The sequence below is a fragment of the Cajanus cajan genome, chromosome 10, assembly GCF_000230855.2.
Source record: "Cajanus cajan strain Asha chromosome 10, NIPB_CcT2T_4, whole genome shotgun sequence".
Classification (NCBI taxonomy): Eukaryota; Viridiplantae; Streptophyta; class Magnoliopsida; order Fabales; family Fabaceae; genus Cajanus; species Cajanus cajan.
In genome coordinates, this window is record NC_138526.1 from 34699385 (window position 1) to 34717558 (window position 18174).

The 18174-nt window shown below is 33.8% G+C and overlaps 1 protein-coding gene across 1 annotated transcript; it reads right to left on the minus strand.

Moving 5' to 3' along the window:
- Window positions 1-11457: 11457 nt before the first annotated feature.
- Window positions 11458-15731, minus strand: LOC145952610 (cytochrome P450 72A68-like). The gene is made up of 5 exons (XM_083065378.1): window positions 15356-15731; window positions 14890-15107; window positions 13188-13432; window positions 12499-12886; window positions 11458-12159 (listed from the first exon to the last, which is right to left on the minus strand). The coding sequence occupies exons 1-5, from the start codon at window positions 15621-15623 to the stop codon at window positions 11728-11730; spliced, it is 1551 nt and encodes a 516-aa protein (XP_082921504.1). The 5' UTR covers window positions 15624-15731; the 3' UTR covers window positions 11458-11727.
- Between the last annotated feature and the right edge of the window lie 2443 nt (window positions 15732-18174).

Consider the following 18174-nt stretch of genomic DNA (forward strand, 5'->3'; position numbering starts at 1 on the left):
GCCACCTTTACTGGAGTTAATTTATATTTTCTCTATTATCATCTGTATATATATTATAACTAAGCGACCCATGAACGGTTGGACCATTGAAATATTAAACATTGAATTATTGACCCTTGGAATATTGAACTTTTGGATTATTGGACTAATGAACTGCATTAATGGACAATTTAGATTATAATTAAGGGAATATAATGTGATGTATTAAGTATGTAATAAGTCGAGTGTTGAATCAATAAATATATGACATGTATCATTAATAATCTTGCTATATTTTGTTGGAATTATTAAAAATGATTGAGGGGTATGTAAACTCTATTTTGTTGTCTTAATTGTTATGCATATGAAATTGCATATGTGATAGAAATTGAATTATGAGTTGAAATGTTGTATGGTTGTGATATAGATGTGATTGTGATGTTTCACATCAATGACTAGGATGGCACGGTCCTGTATAAGTGGTGCTACAGGGAAGGCGTGACCTAGCATGGTGTGTGATGAGTAAGACAGTTAACACCACCACTTATGTCATTTATGGCTGCCCTGACATAGGGTTAATTGCAAGAGATTGTATTGATTGTAATGTGATTGTGGATACTCACACTAAAGGATTAAGGATGATACGAACCCTGGGTGGTGGATACTTTAGGGACGAGCGTATTCCTCGTAAGATCAGGGATGATACGAACCTTGGGTAGGTGATGCTTCAGGGACGAGCGTACCCCTGGTATGGTGTGAGTTGAGTGAGGCAATTAACCCGTATCACTTGTGTCAGATATGGCGAGATCTGGGCATAATGTTAACTGTGATATTGACGTGTTTGATGGATTATGAAAATGTTGAATAATTGATATTTAAAGTATATATATGCTTGTAGATATTATACTGTGATGTGTTTGTATGTACTTTGCATATAGATATTTTCTTTTCTCACCGTATAAATTGTGGATATTTTAGGTGGAGAGGATCCAGCTGCAAGTGGCATATAAGATGCTAGCATTTTATTTAGGGAAATGCTCTGATATTGTGACATCGGGGCAGAGGATTTTTAGGACGAAATATTTATATGCATTTGGTATTGTAATATTATTTTGAAAACAATTTGTAAAACTCTTATGTTTTATGTTTTATATTTATATTATTGTGATGTGAACCCTGTTACCATAATTGAAATATTTATTACAATATAAGTTGGGGTAGTAAGGGTGTCACATTTAGTGGTATCAGAGCATGTCGATTCAATCGGCCGTGAGTCATGAGTCTACTGTGCTTGTTTGGTAGATGAATGGTGTAGTAAATTGATTATTGAACTTAATTGATATGTTAAAATGACAATTGTTGTTTTAAAGCATAATTGTTAACTTTTCTGGGAAAAACAGAAAAACAATGGCAGGAGGTAGAAACGATCGTGCAATAGCTGATGCTCTGCAAGCAATGGCTCAGGCTCTTGGTAATTTGAACCAACGACCAGACATTGATTGGCTAGAGAGATTCCAGCGAAATAATCCACCAAGTTTCCGTGGAGGATATAATCCTGACGGAGCTGCTGACTGGATATTTGAAGTTGAAAAGATATTCCAAGCTATGGGATGTCCTATAATACAGAAGGTGACTTTGGCTACCTTCATGCTCTCTGGAGAAGCTGGCATCTGGTGGCAAAGTACTTGGAAAAGAATAATAGCTACGGGAACCCAAGTAAGTTGGGATAATTTTAAACTGTTATTCTTGGAGAAATATTTTCCCCGAGATATAAGACATAAGAAACAGGTGGAATTTCTTGAGTTAAAACAAGGAGAGGATTTGGTGGCGGAGTACGTGACCAAGTTTGAAGATTTGGTTAGATTCTGTCCTATGTATGATGGTGTGGGCAATGAGGAGGACAAATGCGTAAAGTTTGTGAGTGGTCTTCGCCCAGAGATTAAACAAGTATTCAATTATCAAGGGATCACGCACTACCACGAATTGGTAAATAAATGCAGAGTTTATGATGAGGACAACCGAGCTAGGGTAACTCATTATAAAAGTGGGGGACCAATGAGAAATAATAAGTTTGGTTCATCCAATAAGGGTAAACCTTATAACAAGCCCGCTGGGAATACGAATACTAAAGTGAATAGTCAAGACTTTGTGCAAAAGAACCAAGCTAGCCAACTTTCTGGAAGTGGGAGTGTGAACATTGTTCCACACAAAAACTGCTATAACTGTGGAAAACCAGGGCATAGGGCATTTGATTGTCGATTACCAAAAGCAATAATATGCTACAAATGTCAACAGAAAGGACACAAGGCTAGTGAATGTCCTCAGAATAAGAAAGAAACAACAGAGAATGGAGGCAACGCTAGCAAACCTCGAACCACAGGAAGAGTATTTGCCTTGAGTGGTGTCGAAGCTACTCAATCCGAAGACTTAATTCAGGGTATGTGTTTCATTAATGGAACTCCTTTAACCGTTTTATATGATTCTGGTGCGACTCAATCTTTTATATCACATGCATGTGTGTCTAAGTTAAAATTACCTGTCTCTTCCTTATCTTTTGAGTTAATTGTCGAAACACCCACTAATGGTTCTGTAATTACTTCTAATGTCTGTCCAAAATGTCCTCTGATTATTGAAGGTAGAGATTTCCTGGTTGACTTAATTTGTTTACCTCTAAGTCAACTAGATGTTATTCTGGGTATGGACTGGTTATCTTCCAATCATGTCCTTTTGAACTGTGCTTGTAAATCTATTGTTTTTGGTGAACCTGTTGAGAAAGTGAGTAAGGATTATTTGACTGCCAACCAAGTTAAGGTATCTATGCAAGAGGATGCCCAAGTATACATGTTGTTAGCTTCTTTAAATTCTGAGAAAAATGTTCTGATAAATGAACTGCCTGTTGTGTGTGACTTTTCGGATGTCTTTTCTGAAGTGTTTAGTTTACCACCTAGAAGAGAGGTAGAATTTTCCATAGATTTAGTTCCAGGAGCAGGACCTATTTCTATTGCACCTTATAGGATGTCACCCATAGAATTAGTGGAATTGAAAAAGCAAATAGAAGACTTGTTGGAGAAGGGGTTTGTGAGACCTAGTGTATCACCTTGGGGAGCACCCGTACTCTTAGTCAAAAAGAAGGATGGTAGTATGAGATTGTGTGTGGATTATCGCCAGTTGAACAAAGTAACCATTAAAAACAAATATCCATTGCCTACGATAGATGATCTTATGGATCAGTTGGTAGGTGCTTGTGTGTTTAGTAAGATTGATCTTAGATCAGGGTACCACCAGATTAGAGTTAAGAAAGATGATGTACCTAAGACAGCCTTTAGAACTCGCTATGGACACTATGAGTATCTAGTAATGCCTTTTGGTGTGACAAACGCTCCTGCAATTTTTATGGACTACATGAATCGAATTCTTCATCCGTACTTGGATAAATTTGTAGTTGTCTTCATAGATGACATACTAGTTTATTCCAAGACTAAAGAGGAGCATGAGGAACACTTAAGGGTAGTACTACAAACTCTCAGGGAGAATCAACTTTATGCAAAGTTGCCCAAGTGTGACTTTTGGTTGGAGGAGGTGAGTTTCTTAGGACATGTAATTTCGAGTAAGGGTATAGCAGTAGATCCATCTAAGGTTGAGGCTGTGTTGAATTGGGAGACACCTAAGTCAGTTAGTGAGATTAGGAGTTTCCTTGGTTTAGCTGGATACTATAGGAGATTCATAGAGGGATTCTCTAAGCTAGCATTACCTTTGACAAATTTGACTAGGAAAGGGGTTGTGTTTGTTTGGGATAGTAAATGTGAAGATAGTTTTCGAACCCTTAAGGAAAAATTGACCAGTGCACCTGTTTTAGTATTGCCTGATCTTAGTAAGACTTTTGTGGTTTACTGTGACGCTTCTAAGATGGGTTTGGGTGGAGTGTTAATGCAAGAAGGAAAGGTTGTATCTTATGCATCCAGACAATTGAAGGTACATGAGAGGAATTACCCCACCCATGATCTTGAATTAGCAGCTGTAGTATTCACACTTAAGATTTGGAGACATTATTTGTATGGTTCTAAATTTGAGGTGTTTAGTGATCATAAGAGTCTTAAGTATTTATTTGATCAAAAAGAATTAAATATGAGACAAAGGAGATGGTTGGAGTTCCTTAAGGACTATGATTTTGATCTTAATTATCATCCAGGAAAAGCTAATGTGGTAGCTGATGCCTTGAGTAGGAAATCTTTGCATTTGTCTTCTCTTATGATTAGAGAAATGGATCTTTTGACTCAATTTAGAGACTTAAGTCTAACTTGTGAGGTGACCCATAGTAGTGTGAGATTAGGTATGACCCGAGTGACTAGCGAGTTGTTAAGGGAAATTGGAGAAGCACAGTTAATAGACCCATTTCTAGAGGCTAGACGTATGGCTATAGGACAAGGGGTGGGAGGAGAATTTACCTTAGGTGCAGATGGAGTGGTAAGATTTAAAGACCGAGTATGTGTGCCTAGTAACCCTACACTTAAACGACTGATACTAGAGGAAGGTCATAAGAGCAAGCTTAGTTTTCATCCAGGAGCAACGAAGATGTATCAGGACCTAAGAAATATATTCTGGTGGCCTAGGATGAAGAAAGACATAGCTGAATTTGTGAGTGCCTGCTTAGTGTGTCAGAAGGCTAAGATAGAACATCAAAAACCTTCAGGACTGCTTCAGCCTTTGAGTATACCCGAGTGGAAGTGGGATAGCATTTCCATGGATTTTGTAGTTGCTTTGCCTAGGACTAGGCGAGGACATGATTCCATTTGGGTTATAGTTGATAGGTTGACCAAGAGTGCACATTTCTTACCTATTAACATTAGGTATTCTATGGAGAGATTAGCTAGACTGTATATTGATGAAATTGTGAGATTACATGGTATACCATCTAGTATAATTTCAGACAGAGACCCTAGATTCACCTCTAGATTTTGGGAGAGCCTACAACAAGCTTTGGGAAGCCAACTGAGACTTAGTTCAGCATACCACCCTCAAACTGATGGTCAGACTGAGAGGACTATTCAGTCTTTAGAGGATTTGCTTAGAGCCTGTGTTTTGGACCAAGGAGGAAGTTGGGATAGCCTTTTACCTTTGATAGAGTTTACCTATAATAATAGTTACCACTCTAGCATAGGTATGGCACCCTATGAAGCCTTGTATGGTAGGAGGTGTAGGACTCCTTTGTGTTGGAGTGAGCCTGGAGACAATGTCATCTTAGGACCTGAAATTGTGCAGCAAACCACTGAAAAAGTTAAATTGATACAGGATAGGATGAGGATAGCTCAGAGTAGACAGAAAAGTTATGCTGACAGGAGAAGAAAAGATTTAGAATTTCAAGAAGGTGATCATGTATTCTTGAAAGTCACTCCGTGGACTGGGGTTGGTAGGGCATTAAAATCCAGAAAACTTACTCCTCGATTTATTGGTCCTTTTCAAATTCTTAAAAGAGTCGGTAATGTTGCCTACCAAATTGCTTTGCCTCCTAATCTGTCAAATCTTCATGATGTTTTTCATATTTCACAACTTCGAAAATACATCCATGATCCTTCGCATGTGATTGAGTCGGATCATATTGAGGTTAAGGAGAACTTGACGGTGGAAGCTACCCCGGTGAGAGTCGAGGATCGAATGGTAAAGCAACTTAGGGGTAAAGAAATTCCTTTGGTAAAGGTTATTTGGGGAGGAGCTATACCAGAAAGCGCTACTTGGGAATTAGAGGAGAAGATGAAAGCTTCATATCCATTTTTATTTGCATCAGGTAATTTCGGGGACGAAATTTCTAAAAGGAGGGAAGTAGTGTAACATTCCAAAATTTTATTTTTTTATGTATTGGAATTAATAGAAGAGTTACCATATTTTTATACGTATTTTACTATTTACATATACGTATTTTACTATTTACATATATGTATTTTACTATTCATGTATACGTATATATGAATAGTATTCTACTATGCATGCATAGTGAATGGCTGCGCATGAGGGCGGCTACGAGGGGCTGCGGAATTCAGAATTCTAAAAATTTAATTAATTCTAATATTTTAATGAATAGTGCATAGTAACTTTAATATTATAATAATGAAATAATATTATTTTAATGAATAGTGCATAGTGCATAGTAATTTCAAAATTTCTATAAATAGGGGCATAGGGTTTTGAAAATTCATAATTCTAGAGAGAAGGAAATTCTAGAGAGATAGAAAGGGAGAAAGAAAGAGAGGAGATTCTGCCCTAGTTCCGGTTCCGATTTAAGAGGAGGAGGTTCTACCCAAGTTACTATTTATCCAGGTACGGGGGAAAAGAGGGTTATTTATATGTAGAGTACATGAGGGTATTGGGTAGAATTTCTCAGAAGCATGTTTAATTTATCTGAATGGAAGGCTGAGCCTCCTATTAATTTATAATTTAAACGTTTTTGATAAAAGACTAAAATGTACATCTTTGTTATATTTTTATTACATGATTTGGAAAATATAAATGGATTCCTAACTAGGAGGCACTGCCACCTTTACTGGAATTAATTTATATTTCTTTATTATTATCTGTATATATATAATTTATAATTTAGAATAATTATTCTATTGAAGATATAAATTGATTCCTAACCAGGAGGCACTGCCACCTTTACTGGAGTTAATTTATATTTTCTCTATTATCATCTGTATATATATTATAACTAAGCGACCCATGAACGGTTGGACCATTGAAATATTAAACATTGAATTATTGACCCTTGGAATATTGAACTTTTGGATTATTGGACTAATGAACTGCATTAATGGACAATTTAGATTATAATTAAGGGAATATAATGTGATGTATTAAGTATGTAATAAGTCGAGTGTTGAATCAATAAATATATGACATGTATCATTAATAATCTTGCTATATTTTGTTGGAATTATTAAAAATGATTGAGGGGTATGTAAACTCTATTTTGTTGTCTTAATTGTTATGCATATGAAATTGCATATGTGATAGAAATTGAATTATGAGTTGAAATGTTGTATGGTTGTGATATAGATGTGATTGTGATGTTTCACATCAATGACTAGGATGGCACGGTCCTGTATAAGTGGTGCTACAGGGAAGGCGTGACCTAGCATGGTGTGTGATGAGTAAGACAGTTAACACCACCACTTATGTCATTTATGGCTGCCCTGACATAGGGTTAATTGCAAGAGATTGTATTGATTGTAATGTGATTGTGGATACTCACACTAAAGGATTAAGGATGATACGAACCCTGGGTGGTGGATACTTTAGGGACGAGCGTATTCCTCGTAAGATCAGGGATGATACGAACCTTGGGTAGGTGATGCTTCAGGGACGAGCGTACCCCTGGTATGGTGTGAGTTGAGTGAGGCAATTAACCCGTATCACTTGTGTCAGATATGGCGAGATCTGGGCATAATGTTAACTGTGATATTGACGTGTTTGATGGATTATGAAAATGTTGAATAATTGATATTTAAAGTATATATATATGCTTGTAGATATTATACTGTGATGTGTTTGTATGTACTTTGCATATAGATATTTTCTTTTCTCACCGTATAAATTGTGGATATTTTAGGTGGAGAGGATCCAGCTGCAAGTGGCATATAAGATGCTAGCATTTTATTTAGGGAAATGCTCTGATATTGTGACATCGGGGCAGAGGATTTTTAGGACGAAATATTTATATGCATTTGGTATTGTAATATTATTTTGAAAACAATTTGTAAAACTCTTATGTTTTATGTTTTATATTTATATTATTGTGATGTGAACCCTGTTACCATAATTGAAATATTTATTACAATATAAGTTGGGGTAGTAAGGGTGTCACATAAGGAGAGACAAAAAGGATGAACCAAAAGAGTGTATGGGAAAAACTTATCCATTACCAAAGAAGATTTGGACAAGACATTCAAATGGATTGTTTTGTTGAATATTTTGTTGATCTCTAGTAACTTGATATGAAGCTCTTGAGTCTAGATACCAGTTTGTAGGAGCAGAAGTTGTGACGGTGTTGGTAATCATAACACAGGTTGTTGAAAATGAGTTGGTAGCCTAGGAATTTGACTTCATGTATTCCGATAATCAAATGTGACTGGTTGTTGTGAGTGATAACAATTTTGTTGTGGCAACATGTTTGCCTTATAAGAATTTCCATAATTTTACAAATAGGATACCTGAAAAACGTATGTTGTTGTAGGTTGATAATTATGATCAAACCCATGATAGCAATTTGTAGCAATGTAGCCATACGTATAATACACTTGACACCGAATATTTGAGTAACGGCCACCACCACCAACAACTTTTTTGACCACTACGACCACGATTAAAGTTGAAATTTCTTCCATCGTTTGTATCTACATCAATATTTTAAGAAAATTGATTGGTTTAAGTCACATCATTACTTTGTTTAAAATTAGGATTCATTATTGGTGCTTGAGTCAAATTAATAGAGGCTGACTCCATGGGAACTTTCTTGCGATATTTTTGTTGTCACATCTAATGTGTGATCAACAACATTTCAACCTCCTCAATAGGAAGAGACTCAAACTTTCTTTTAATGACCAATATCAAAAAAATGCAGTCTTGTAAAAGTCCTTATAATATTACATCAACATGTTCTTGAGTTGACACTAATCCTCCAATGGAAGCAAGAGCGTTAATTAACACTTTAATTAATGTATAGAAGATATTCCTCAATAGTCTTATCTTCAAGTGTCGTCGATTAAGCTTTGTTTGAAGTTGTCATGTGCGTGCTTGAGTTTGTTTATGGAAGTGTTTATGGAAGAAGTCATGTATCTTGTCCTAGACCTGATACAAATGAACGCTTCCAAAAACTCATGAAAGGATTAAAGTGAAGAGAGACAATTGAAGCCACGACATAAGTATTTGATCCTGTTGCTCCCAAACAATATTTTACTTCATATTTAGTTTTCCTTCACCGCAATTTGATTCATTCAAGAATCAGAGTGGAATCTTAGGGGGAAAAAATGTAGAAGATGATGTGCCTTGATAACAGGCTCAACCAATTAACGCCACTTGAAGATCTGTCAATCTTTTGATACCATGTTCGAGTGTTTAGGCATAAGGTGAAAAAAGAATCGAGAGAAAATAGAAAGAATTTGAACAATACTTTTCTATTTATGATTTTTGTTTTACATGTTACAATGAGAGAGCAGGTCTCTTATTTATACATATAAGTCCAAGAGAGACTCTATTAGTAACAAGTCTAACAGAAAGTATAACAAACTAATAACTCTAATGATTACTACTAATAATCACGAGACTTAGTTGAAAACTACCCTTACCTCATATTTCACACATTATAAACTCATAAGAAGAGTATAATATAAACTAGAAATAAGATCTAATAATTATTTTTTTTATACTTCCACCTTCCGTAAAATGACATGAGCACCATATTGGGGTTGAAGACTAATCACGGGTGTTGGAGCATGAGTATAGCTTGGAGAAAGTTCAAATGAGAAACGTTGTAAAATCATTGACACAACAATCTTTGCTTCCAAGACAGAAGACCCATCAGGCCCAAACAGGCCCAAACCTGTCATTATAAATACATAGGTGATGAGACAGAAACATGTATGATTTATCTTGTATAAAAGCCTTTATTGCTCTATACCAAACACTTACTTGATCGTTGGAGTGCCTTTGCAAGTACCCTCCCCACCCTTTGGAGATAGCATTCGATCGGCACCAAAGACTTAGAAGACCGAGAAGAAGTAGCGATAAGAGGAGTGTTTCTAAGCAGGAACAAAAACCATTACTTTTATTTGGAAAAAAAAATACATTATTATAATGTAATTTTGAGTACATGGTTATTTGGATGACCTAATCTAACATGTCCCAATGAGTGGGATAAAGATCTAGTATTATTGAAAACATTAGAATTTATAGAATTATAAATTAAACATGTTGCTAAAGATCCTAGTGTTGTATGAATTTGTAAATTCGAGAAGAAGTAGAGACCATCAAGACCCACATTGTGTTGCACCAACACTTCATTGGTGACTTGAGTTTTAACAAAGCAATGAATGACATGATATTCAAAATAAACTGAATTATCTCTAGTAAATTTTCCTTATTAGATCTTTTGTAATGGAAGGAACACGTAAGAGATTATGAAGAGCTATTGACACTTTAGAGTTGTGAGGAGAGACGAAAAGGATGAACCAAAAGAGTGTATGGGCAAACCTTATCCATTACCAAAGAAGATTTGGTCAAGACATTCAAATGAATTATTTAGTTGAATATTGAACTCCAGTAACATGATAAGAAGCTCTTGAGTCTAGATACATTTTGTAGGAGCAGGAGTTGTGGCGATGTTAGTAATCATAACATCAAGTTGTTGAAAATGAGTTGGTAGCCTAGGAATTTGACTTCGTGTATTCCGAGAATCAAATATGACTGGTTGGTGTGATTGATAATAGTTTTGTTGTGGCAACATGTTTGCATTATAAAAATTTCCATAATTTTACAAATCAAATACCTGAAAAATGTATGTTGTTGTAGGTTGATAATTCTGATCAAACCTATGATAGCAATCTGCAACAATGTAACCATACTTATAATACACTTGACACTGAATATTTGAGTAATGACCACCACCACCACCACCACGACAACTTTTTTGACCACTACGACCACGATTAAAGTTAAAATTTCCTCCATCATTTGTATCTACATCAATATTTTAAGAAAATTGATTGGTTTAAGTCACATCATTACTTTGTTTAAAATTAGGATTCATTGTTGGTGCTTGAGTCAAATTAATAGAGGCTGACTCCACGAAAACTTTCTTATGATATTTTTGTTGTCACATCTAATGTGTGATCAACAACATTTCAGCTTCCTAAATAGGAAGAGACTTAAGCTTGCTTTTAATGACCAAGATCAAAAAATTGTAGTCTTGCTAAAGTCCTTATAATATTACATCAACATGTTCTTGAGTTGACATTAATTCTCCAAGGGAAGCAAGAGCGTTAATTAACACTTTAATGTATAGAAGATATTCCTCCATAGTCTTATCTTCAAGTATCGTCGATTGAAGCTTTGTTTGAATTTTAATGTGTGTGCTTGAATTTGTTTATGGAAGAAGTCATGTATCTTGTCCTAGACCTGATACAAATGAACGCTTCCAAGAACTCATGAAAGGATTAAAGTGAAGAGAGACAATAGAAGCCACGACATAAGCATTTGATCCTGTTGCTCCTAAACAATGTACTTCAAGTTTAGTTTTCCCTCATTGCGATTTGATTCATTCAAGAATCAAAGTGGAATCTTAGGATAAAAAAACAAAATGTTGAAGACAATGTGCCTTGATAATAGGCTCAACCTATTGATGCCATTTAAGGATCTATCAATCTCTTGATACCATGTGTGGAGTGTTTAGGTATAAGGTGAAAAAAGAATATAGAGAAAATAGAAAGAATATGAAAAATACTTTTGTATATTTATGATTTTTTTTTCATGTAACAATGAGAAAGCAAGTCTCTTATTTATACATATAAGTCCAACAGAGCCTCTATTAATAACAAGTCTAACAGAAAGTATAACAAACTAATAACTCTAATGATTACTACTAGTAATCACGAGAGTTAGTTGAAAACTATCCTATTACATCATATTTCACACATTATAAACTCATCAAGAAGAGTATAATATAAACTAGAAATAAGATCTAATAATTTTTATTTTTTATTTTTATATTTCCACCTTGCGTAGAATGACATGAGCACCGTATTGGGGTTGAAGACTAATCACAGTTGTTGGGGCATGAGTATAGCTTGGAGAAAGTTCAAATGAGAAATGTTGTAAAAGCATTGACACAACAATCTTTGCTTCCAACAAGGAAAAGTTTTGTCCGATGCATATTCTTGGACCCCCTCCAAAGGGAAAAAATGAAGCTCTTCCATTTGTGGCCTTTAGAACACCTTCAGAAAATCTCTCAGGTTTGAACTCATTAGCATCATCACCCCACAGTTCACAATCATGTTGAACCATTAATATTGGTAAGGTAATATGCACTCCAGCCGGTAATAATAGGTTTCCAAGTTTCATATCTTTGTCAACTTTTCGAAAAAGAGCAATAAACGGTGGGTATAACCTAAGAACCTCGTGTAAAATCATGGTAACCTGTTGCAAAAAATAATCATCATAACAATAATTATGAAGGACATATTCTCTTGACTCATATATAAATAAAATACTTAAATTTACATATATTAAAGAAAATTAGTTAAATTGATTTAATTTTATTCATTTAATGTAAAAATTAAACTTTACTTCTTAAACTATCCTTAATAATGTTAATTAAAAATAGTAATCATAATTAATTTAAGAGTATCTTTTGAAATGATAGCATTAAATATAATAAATTAATTAGAATTTACTTATATTTAATTACAAAAGTTTTATGTACCATCGTGCTTATCTATGAATTTAGAGAGTATCAAGATGATAATACAAACTTACAATCTTGAGGTGGGTTAGGCCATCATAATCTGGTTTTCGGTCACCAAAAACTTGTAAAACTTCCTCCCTTGCACGTGCTTGCCAATCAGGGTACCTACTTAATAATATCATTGTCCAAACAAGCAAAACTGCAGTTGTTTCCTGTCCAGCAAAGTAGAATAGTTTGCATTCTTCCATTACCTCCTCAAGATTCATTCCAACGTTCTTTTTGTTTCCTTGTTCTTGAATTTCCTTGTGATTTGACTCCAAAAGTATATCTAACAAGTCATTTTTAGTGGCTTCACCCTCCTTCAGTGCTTTCTCTCTCTTGTTAATAATACCCTTAAGCGAAGCTTTTATATCTCTGTCAATTTCCCTCATCCTTCTATGGATAGGAGTAGGTACAAACCTACAAGTCAACGAAATCAGTCTTGTAATAATCATGATATAAAGAGAATCTTCTTTTCTAGATCAACTACCCTTATAATGGTGGATCTGTCAATAGTAAACATAGTTTAATTTTCCAAGATGCAATTGAGAGATGTCACAATATATGGGAAAATATTACTGTAAAACCATTTTTTTTTAAATTATGAACGATAGGTATTATTTTCAATCACAATTTCCTATATGAAAATATATGTCAAGCTCATCCAATAAGCTAGATCACTTAAGTCTATCACGTAGTTAAATATACATGTTAGTCTTACCTCCATCCAGGGATGTAAACTTTTAACAGAACATCTAGAGTAAGTTTAGTTTGCTCGTTTAGAAGTTGAAATATTCTTCTTCCTTCTTCATAACTACTTCCAAATGATGTGCGAGAAATAACATCACTAGCCAATTCTCGAAGGAAGGGCCATACATCCATTTCACATGATCTGTGTGTAGACAACATTCCTTCCCATTTGCTAATCAAATCATCGCAACATTTGGTGAATAATGGTAACATATTCTGTGATATAGTGGAAAATGGAAAGCGGTTAACATCCCCCTTGTGAATTTAAGCACACAAATGCTCTCTTTCATACTTCGATTTGAAACATAGACTAACTGATGTTGCATTTAAAATTGTGTTGCAGGCTAAACAAAATCAAGCTTTGAACTCAATTAGAGGAAAGATTTACTTATTCTAAAGAGGTGTTTGGTTAGTGAAAAGTTTTTTCATATCTAGAAATTATAATTTTTGAAAATTACAAATATTGAATCATGATAATAGTTAAAATCTATTTTGTTACTTATAAAGGCTTTTGTGAATATTCATACAAGATTTTCATGTTCGATTATAATAGTATATTCATGTATATAAATATTTTTTGTAAAAAAAAATCTTATACGAAAATAAATTCATTAAATATATTTATTTACACAAATCTTATTACAAATATGATATTAAACTATTTTAAAAAGTTAAGGATTTATAGTTAAAAAATTTTAAATACAAAATTCAATAAGCAAAAATAAACAAAAAAAAATGCCACCTTATAATTAAGAAGGAAAAATATATTATTTTATTTCATTCAAATAAATAAATAAATGTTAACATATACAATTAAACTGTAGAAATAAAATAAATTTTAATATTATTATTAAAATTGACAAGGTCAAAAATTAATAAAATACAAAAAAGAAAAAGAAAAAGAAAATGGACATGTTTGAGGGAGAGAAAGGGAGAGAGGAAGAAAATGGGAGTGAGAGTGCATAGAGAGAGAGAGGAAGGGAAAAAGAGAAATAGAAAAGAGAAAGAGAAAGATACTTATATATATATATATATATATATATATATATATATATATATATATATATAACTTTTCTCTTAATTTGGAAAGGTTGGATTCTTAACTCCCATAATAATATTTTTGTGAAAAAGTAAGATAAAAATGATTCTCAAAAAATTGTATTCTTGAAAAATAAATATTAAATAACTAGTTACCAAACATGAGAAACTAAAATTCTCGATTTAAGTTTCATAAAAAAATAAAAACATTTTATGTACTAACCACTAGATTAAATTTTTTTAATATATATATCAAGTTTGCAAAATTTTAAAAAATTTGAAAATTTTTATGATACTTTACTATATAAATTCAAATCAACATATAAAATATTTTTATGATTATCTGTCAATTTAAATTATGAAATAAAATAATTTTTAAATTTTAAAAAAAATTATAAGCTTAAATAATAAACATATTAAAAAATTAATTTAATAATTAAATTATTAAAAAATAATATAAAAAATAAATTATTTAATAAAATAAATCTATCAAAACTTAATTTTAAAAGTAATACCAACTCTATCATGAATTAATACTATTTTCTTTTTGTCCGTACACAAAATCAATGTTTTGTTGAAATGTTCTCGGAAGAAACACAAGTCAATATAACAATATATAGAGAGAGAAAAGTAACCTTTAACTTTTCTAAATTGAACGCGGGATTGATTATCTTTCTATGCTTGTTCCACTTTTCTCCCTCGTAGCTTACAAGACCAGGAGCTAGTAATCTCACTTGCGGATTCGAAACAGACTTTCGGAAGTCATAATTATTGTTGAGTACATCTTTGATCAGCTCAGGATCTGTGAGTATCACCCTTGGGACTGTACCAAACCATGTAAAACAATTTTTGCCTACATATACCATCACCAACAATAAGAATCAGGCTAAAACAACAACATATGTCGGTAGTTTGAGTATTTCTCAACTTAAACAAGATCTTAGTTTTAAATTTTGTCATGATTATATACTAAAAGAATTGACCACTTTGCGTATACCATATAATATTGTATGCATATTTTTATGATCGTTGCTAATATATAAAATTCCCAAGTGACAATTGCAAAAAGGAGAAGATCATGAGAAAGAATCATAGAAGTACCATGTTTGTTGAGACTATATTGGATATAGGAAAATAGTCGAGGCACTGTGTCATGAGAGAGATTCATGGGTTTGGATAAGGCTTCGTTTCGCATCTTGACAAACTCCTTCATGTCTCCAACCAGAAGCTTGTATGGGTTGCCATGAAGGCCTTGCTCTCTCAGAAGCCTTTCGATTCTCTTTGGCTTCAGCCATAACCAGTTCAGCACCCTCCATGTGCATATCAGAATCAGTATCAGTATCAGAATTGAGGCCCACGCTAGGTCCATTTTTCTCTCCGTATTTGGTGGGGCAAAGAAAAAAGGGAAAAGGTGAAGTGACGAAGTCTCGAGAGACACAGAGGTTTGATATATAATGCTGGTGGCAATCACTATGTGGCTTGCCTTGTACTACCAAATATGGATTATTAAAATGGCTTGGATAAGTACTATATGTTAAGAAAAGTAAAATTACTTATGAACCCCCCAATTTAAATATTTGTACCTTATCCCTGTCATGACTTATAACAATTAAAGGACATATATTGGTCAATTTTGTATCGAATGGTTGGACCATGTGTTATGTAGCTTTTTGTGTAGTAGTTAAGTCGGTTTAGCCATGATCAAAACTCTATTTAGATAATAGTTTACGATAATTTTTTAGAGCTTTTTTACTAAAATTAAAAAAGAATTTAATGAAAAAATTTCAAAAATTCTTATTTACAGAATATAGGTCAGCTTAAGCATTATATGTTGGATTCATGAGTGAGTCTTCTACATCATGTTTAAATAGTTATCAAAAAGTCAGGTACAATGGTGATGCAATTGGCCGAAGATTTCTCAAAAATAAAAATTAATGTAAAATTTGATATACATAATGATAAAATGAAAATATTATTAAATAATTTAATTAATAAATTAGTTAGATGAAAATCAAGTAACTTAGAATAATTCTTTGATTTTTGTACATTTAAGTCTTCGTAAATATTGAATCTCTTATATCGTGACATGATGGCATTCACACGTGATAGCAATACAATTGGGCTACAAATGGGAGCCAAGCCCAAAAGCAAGAATAAACCCCAGGTGGTTTTATGATTCATAATGGGATAGTAGTTATTGGGCTCCTTGTTTGTATTTCATGTTTTCAATAATTTGGTTTTTATGTTGGGGTTGCTAAAATCATCATATACATAACCCTCTATTTCATTTTGAATGAATGGTAGGAAGATGGTAATTAAGTGTTAATGTTTCTTAGCCTCCCCTCAAGTAGCTTTGCTCTAGTCTCCTTTCATCTATTATTGGTGCTTTCATTTCATTTTTATGCCTCCCAAAGCTACTAAAGATGTTGACCCAAAAACAAGCAAGAATGCGAATGATATTGTTTTAGCTCTCACGAAGAAACTCACGTCCTTACAATCTCGATTTAGCCAACAATTGTTACTCCATAATTCCTAACATGACATCATTATCGCTAACCTTGCCAACCTAATGGATCAATTACACAAACCCACTACTATTTTGACCCCACTAACCATGCCTTTGCCATTATCCATACCCTCGTCTACCATGCATCATGTTGAGATACAAATAAGTCTCACATCGATAAAATAAGAGAAAAACATAACAACTTATAATCCTAAGCTACCAAGCTTTCAAAATCTTTCAAGTTGAGGTGCATACAAAACATGACATGCATACAAAAACAATGTTGCCAAAGCTTCACACAACAAAACATGTCAAAAAAACCATCATCAATATATTTAAATCATAAAACCTTTGTTTGGCTATAAGATGGAAAAAAACACAAGAAAACAAAAAATCCTTGAAAAAGCTCCCCAATCCCTAAGCTCCATAAGTACCCTTAGTGCAACATCAACACAGTCTACTACCTCCTTGGAAACCACATTGGCAAAGATAGTGCCTCCTCAATAGAAAATGAAACATCAAAATCCTTTTCAATCGACCCCTTAACCACCCTAACATTCTCAGAAGACAAAAACATGTCTTTGCCCTCGTCAAATGAATCATCTATGTCATCCTTATTAAGCAGTTTGACTTCATTCACAAGTTTTCCATTAATAATGTCAAAATCAACATTCAACTTACTATAAGGGAAACTAGGAACGAATAAAGCACCACTTAACGAGAAGCCCTCTAAAAACCACGTGCATGATCCTCAGACATGACCTTCTCCAATGTTGTCAAACTCGCCTGCTGGCCTCTCCTTTGCATCAATAGAAAAGCCTACCCGAAAAACATATTACCCATTTTCCTAACAACAGGTCCTTTTCAATGGTAAGTTTGGACACCCTTGTAGCAAGGACGTCAACTCTCCTATTTAATGATCACCTATCGCTAACCAACCTCTCCTTTTTTATCGTTAAGACAAGTGCATATAATAGCCAACACAACCCTCTCTGACTAGTTAACATCCAACTCAAACTACAACATTCAGATTTTCTTCGTCAACAACTCCAACTCCCCCTAACTTGAAGTACCACCCTTTGACCTCATTAAAAGTAACACGAAGCCTAACCCTTACTCACCATCATTAATCTTGGATTGAGGTTCACTCTATTTCCACATTTTGCCTCCCCAACCATCCTAAATGAAACATAAACAGTGACATCAAATAAAAAATACGAGTGGCAACCCTCAATGCCACAATGACCAACAAAACACACAAAAACACCTTTGTTAGAAAGATTCAAAAAATTGATCTGCATAGCCAACAAATGACAAAGACATTCCACCTCATTCCTCCTTTGAATAAGACCAACATTGAAGAAGCAAAATACCTTAAATCTTCTAAGCCTCAAAGATAATGTGGGATGCAAGG

What these genes read in the sequence shown, in the direction of transcription:
- LOC145952610 (XM_083065378.1), bottom strand. Translation starts at nt 15,623, where the DNA reads ATGGACCTAGCGTGGGCCTCAATTCTGATACTGATACTGATTCTGATA. An exon ending in TCAATTTAGAAAAGTTAAAG is followed by an intron (nt 13,433 to 14,889) that starts GTTACTTTTCTC and finishes ACTATATCACAG; the next exon opens with AATATGTTACCATTATTCAC. An exon ending in GTTTACATCCCTGGATGGAG is followed by an intron (nt 12,887 to 13,187) that starts GTAAGACTAACA and finishes GTTGACTTGTAG; the next exon opens with GTTTGTACCTACTCCTATCC.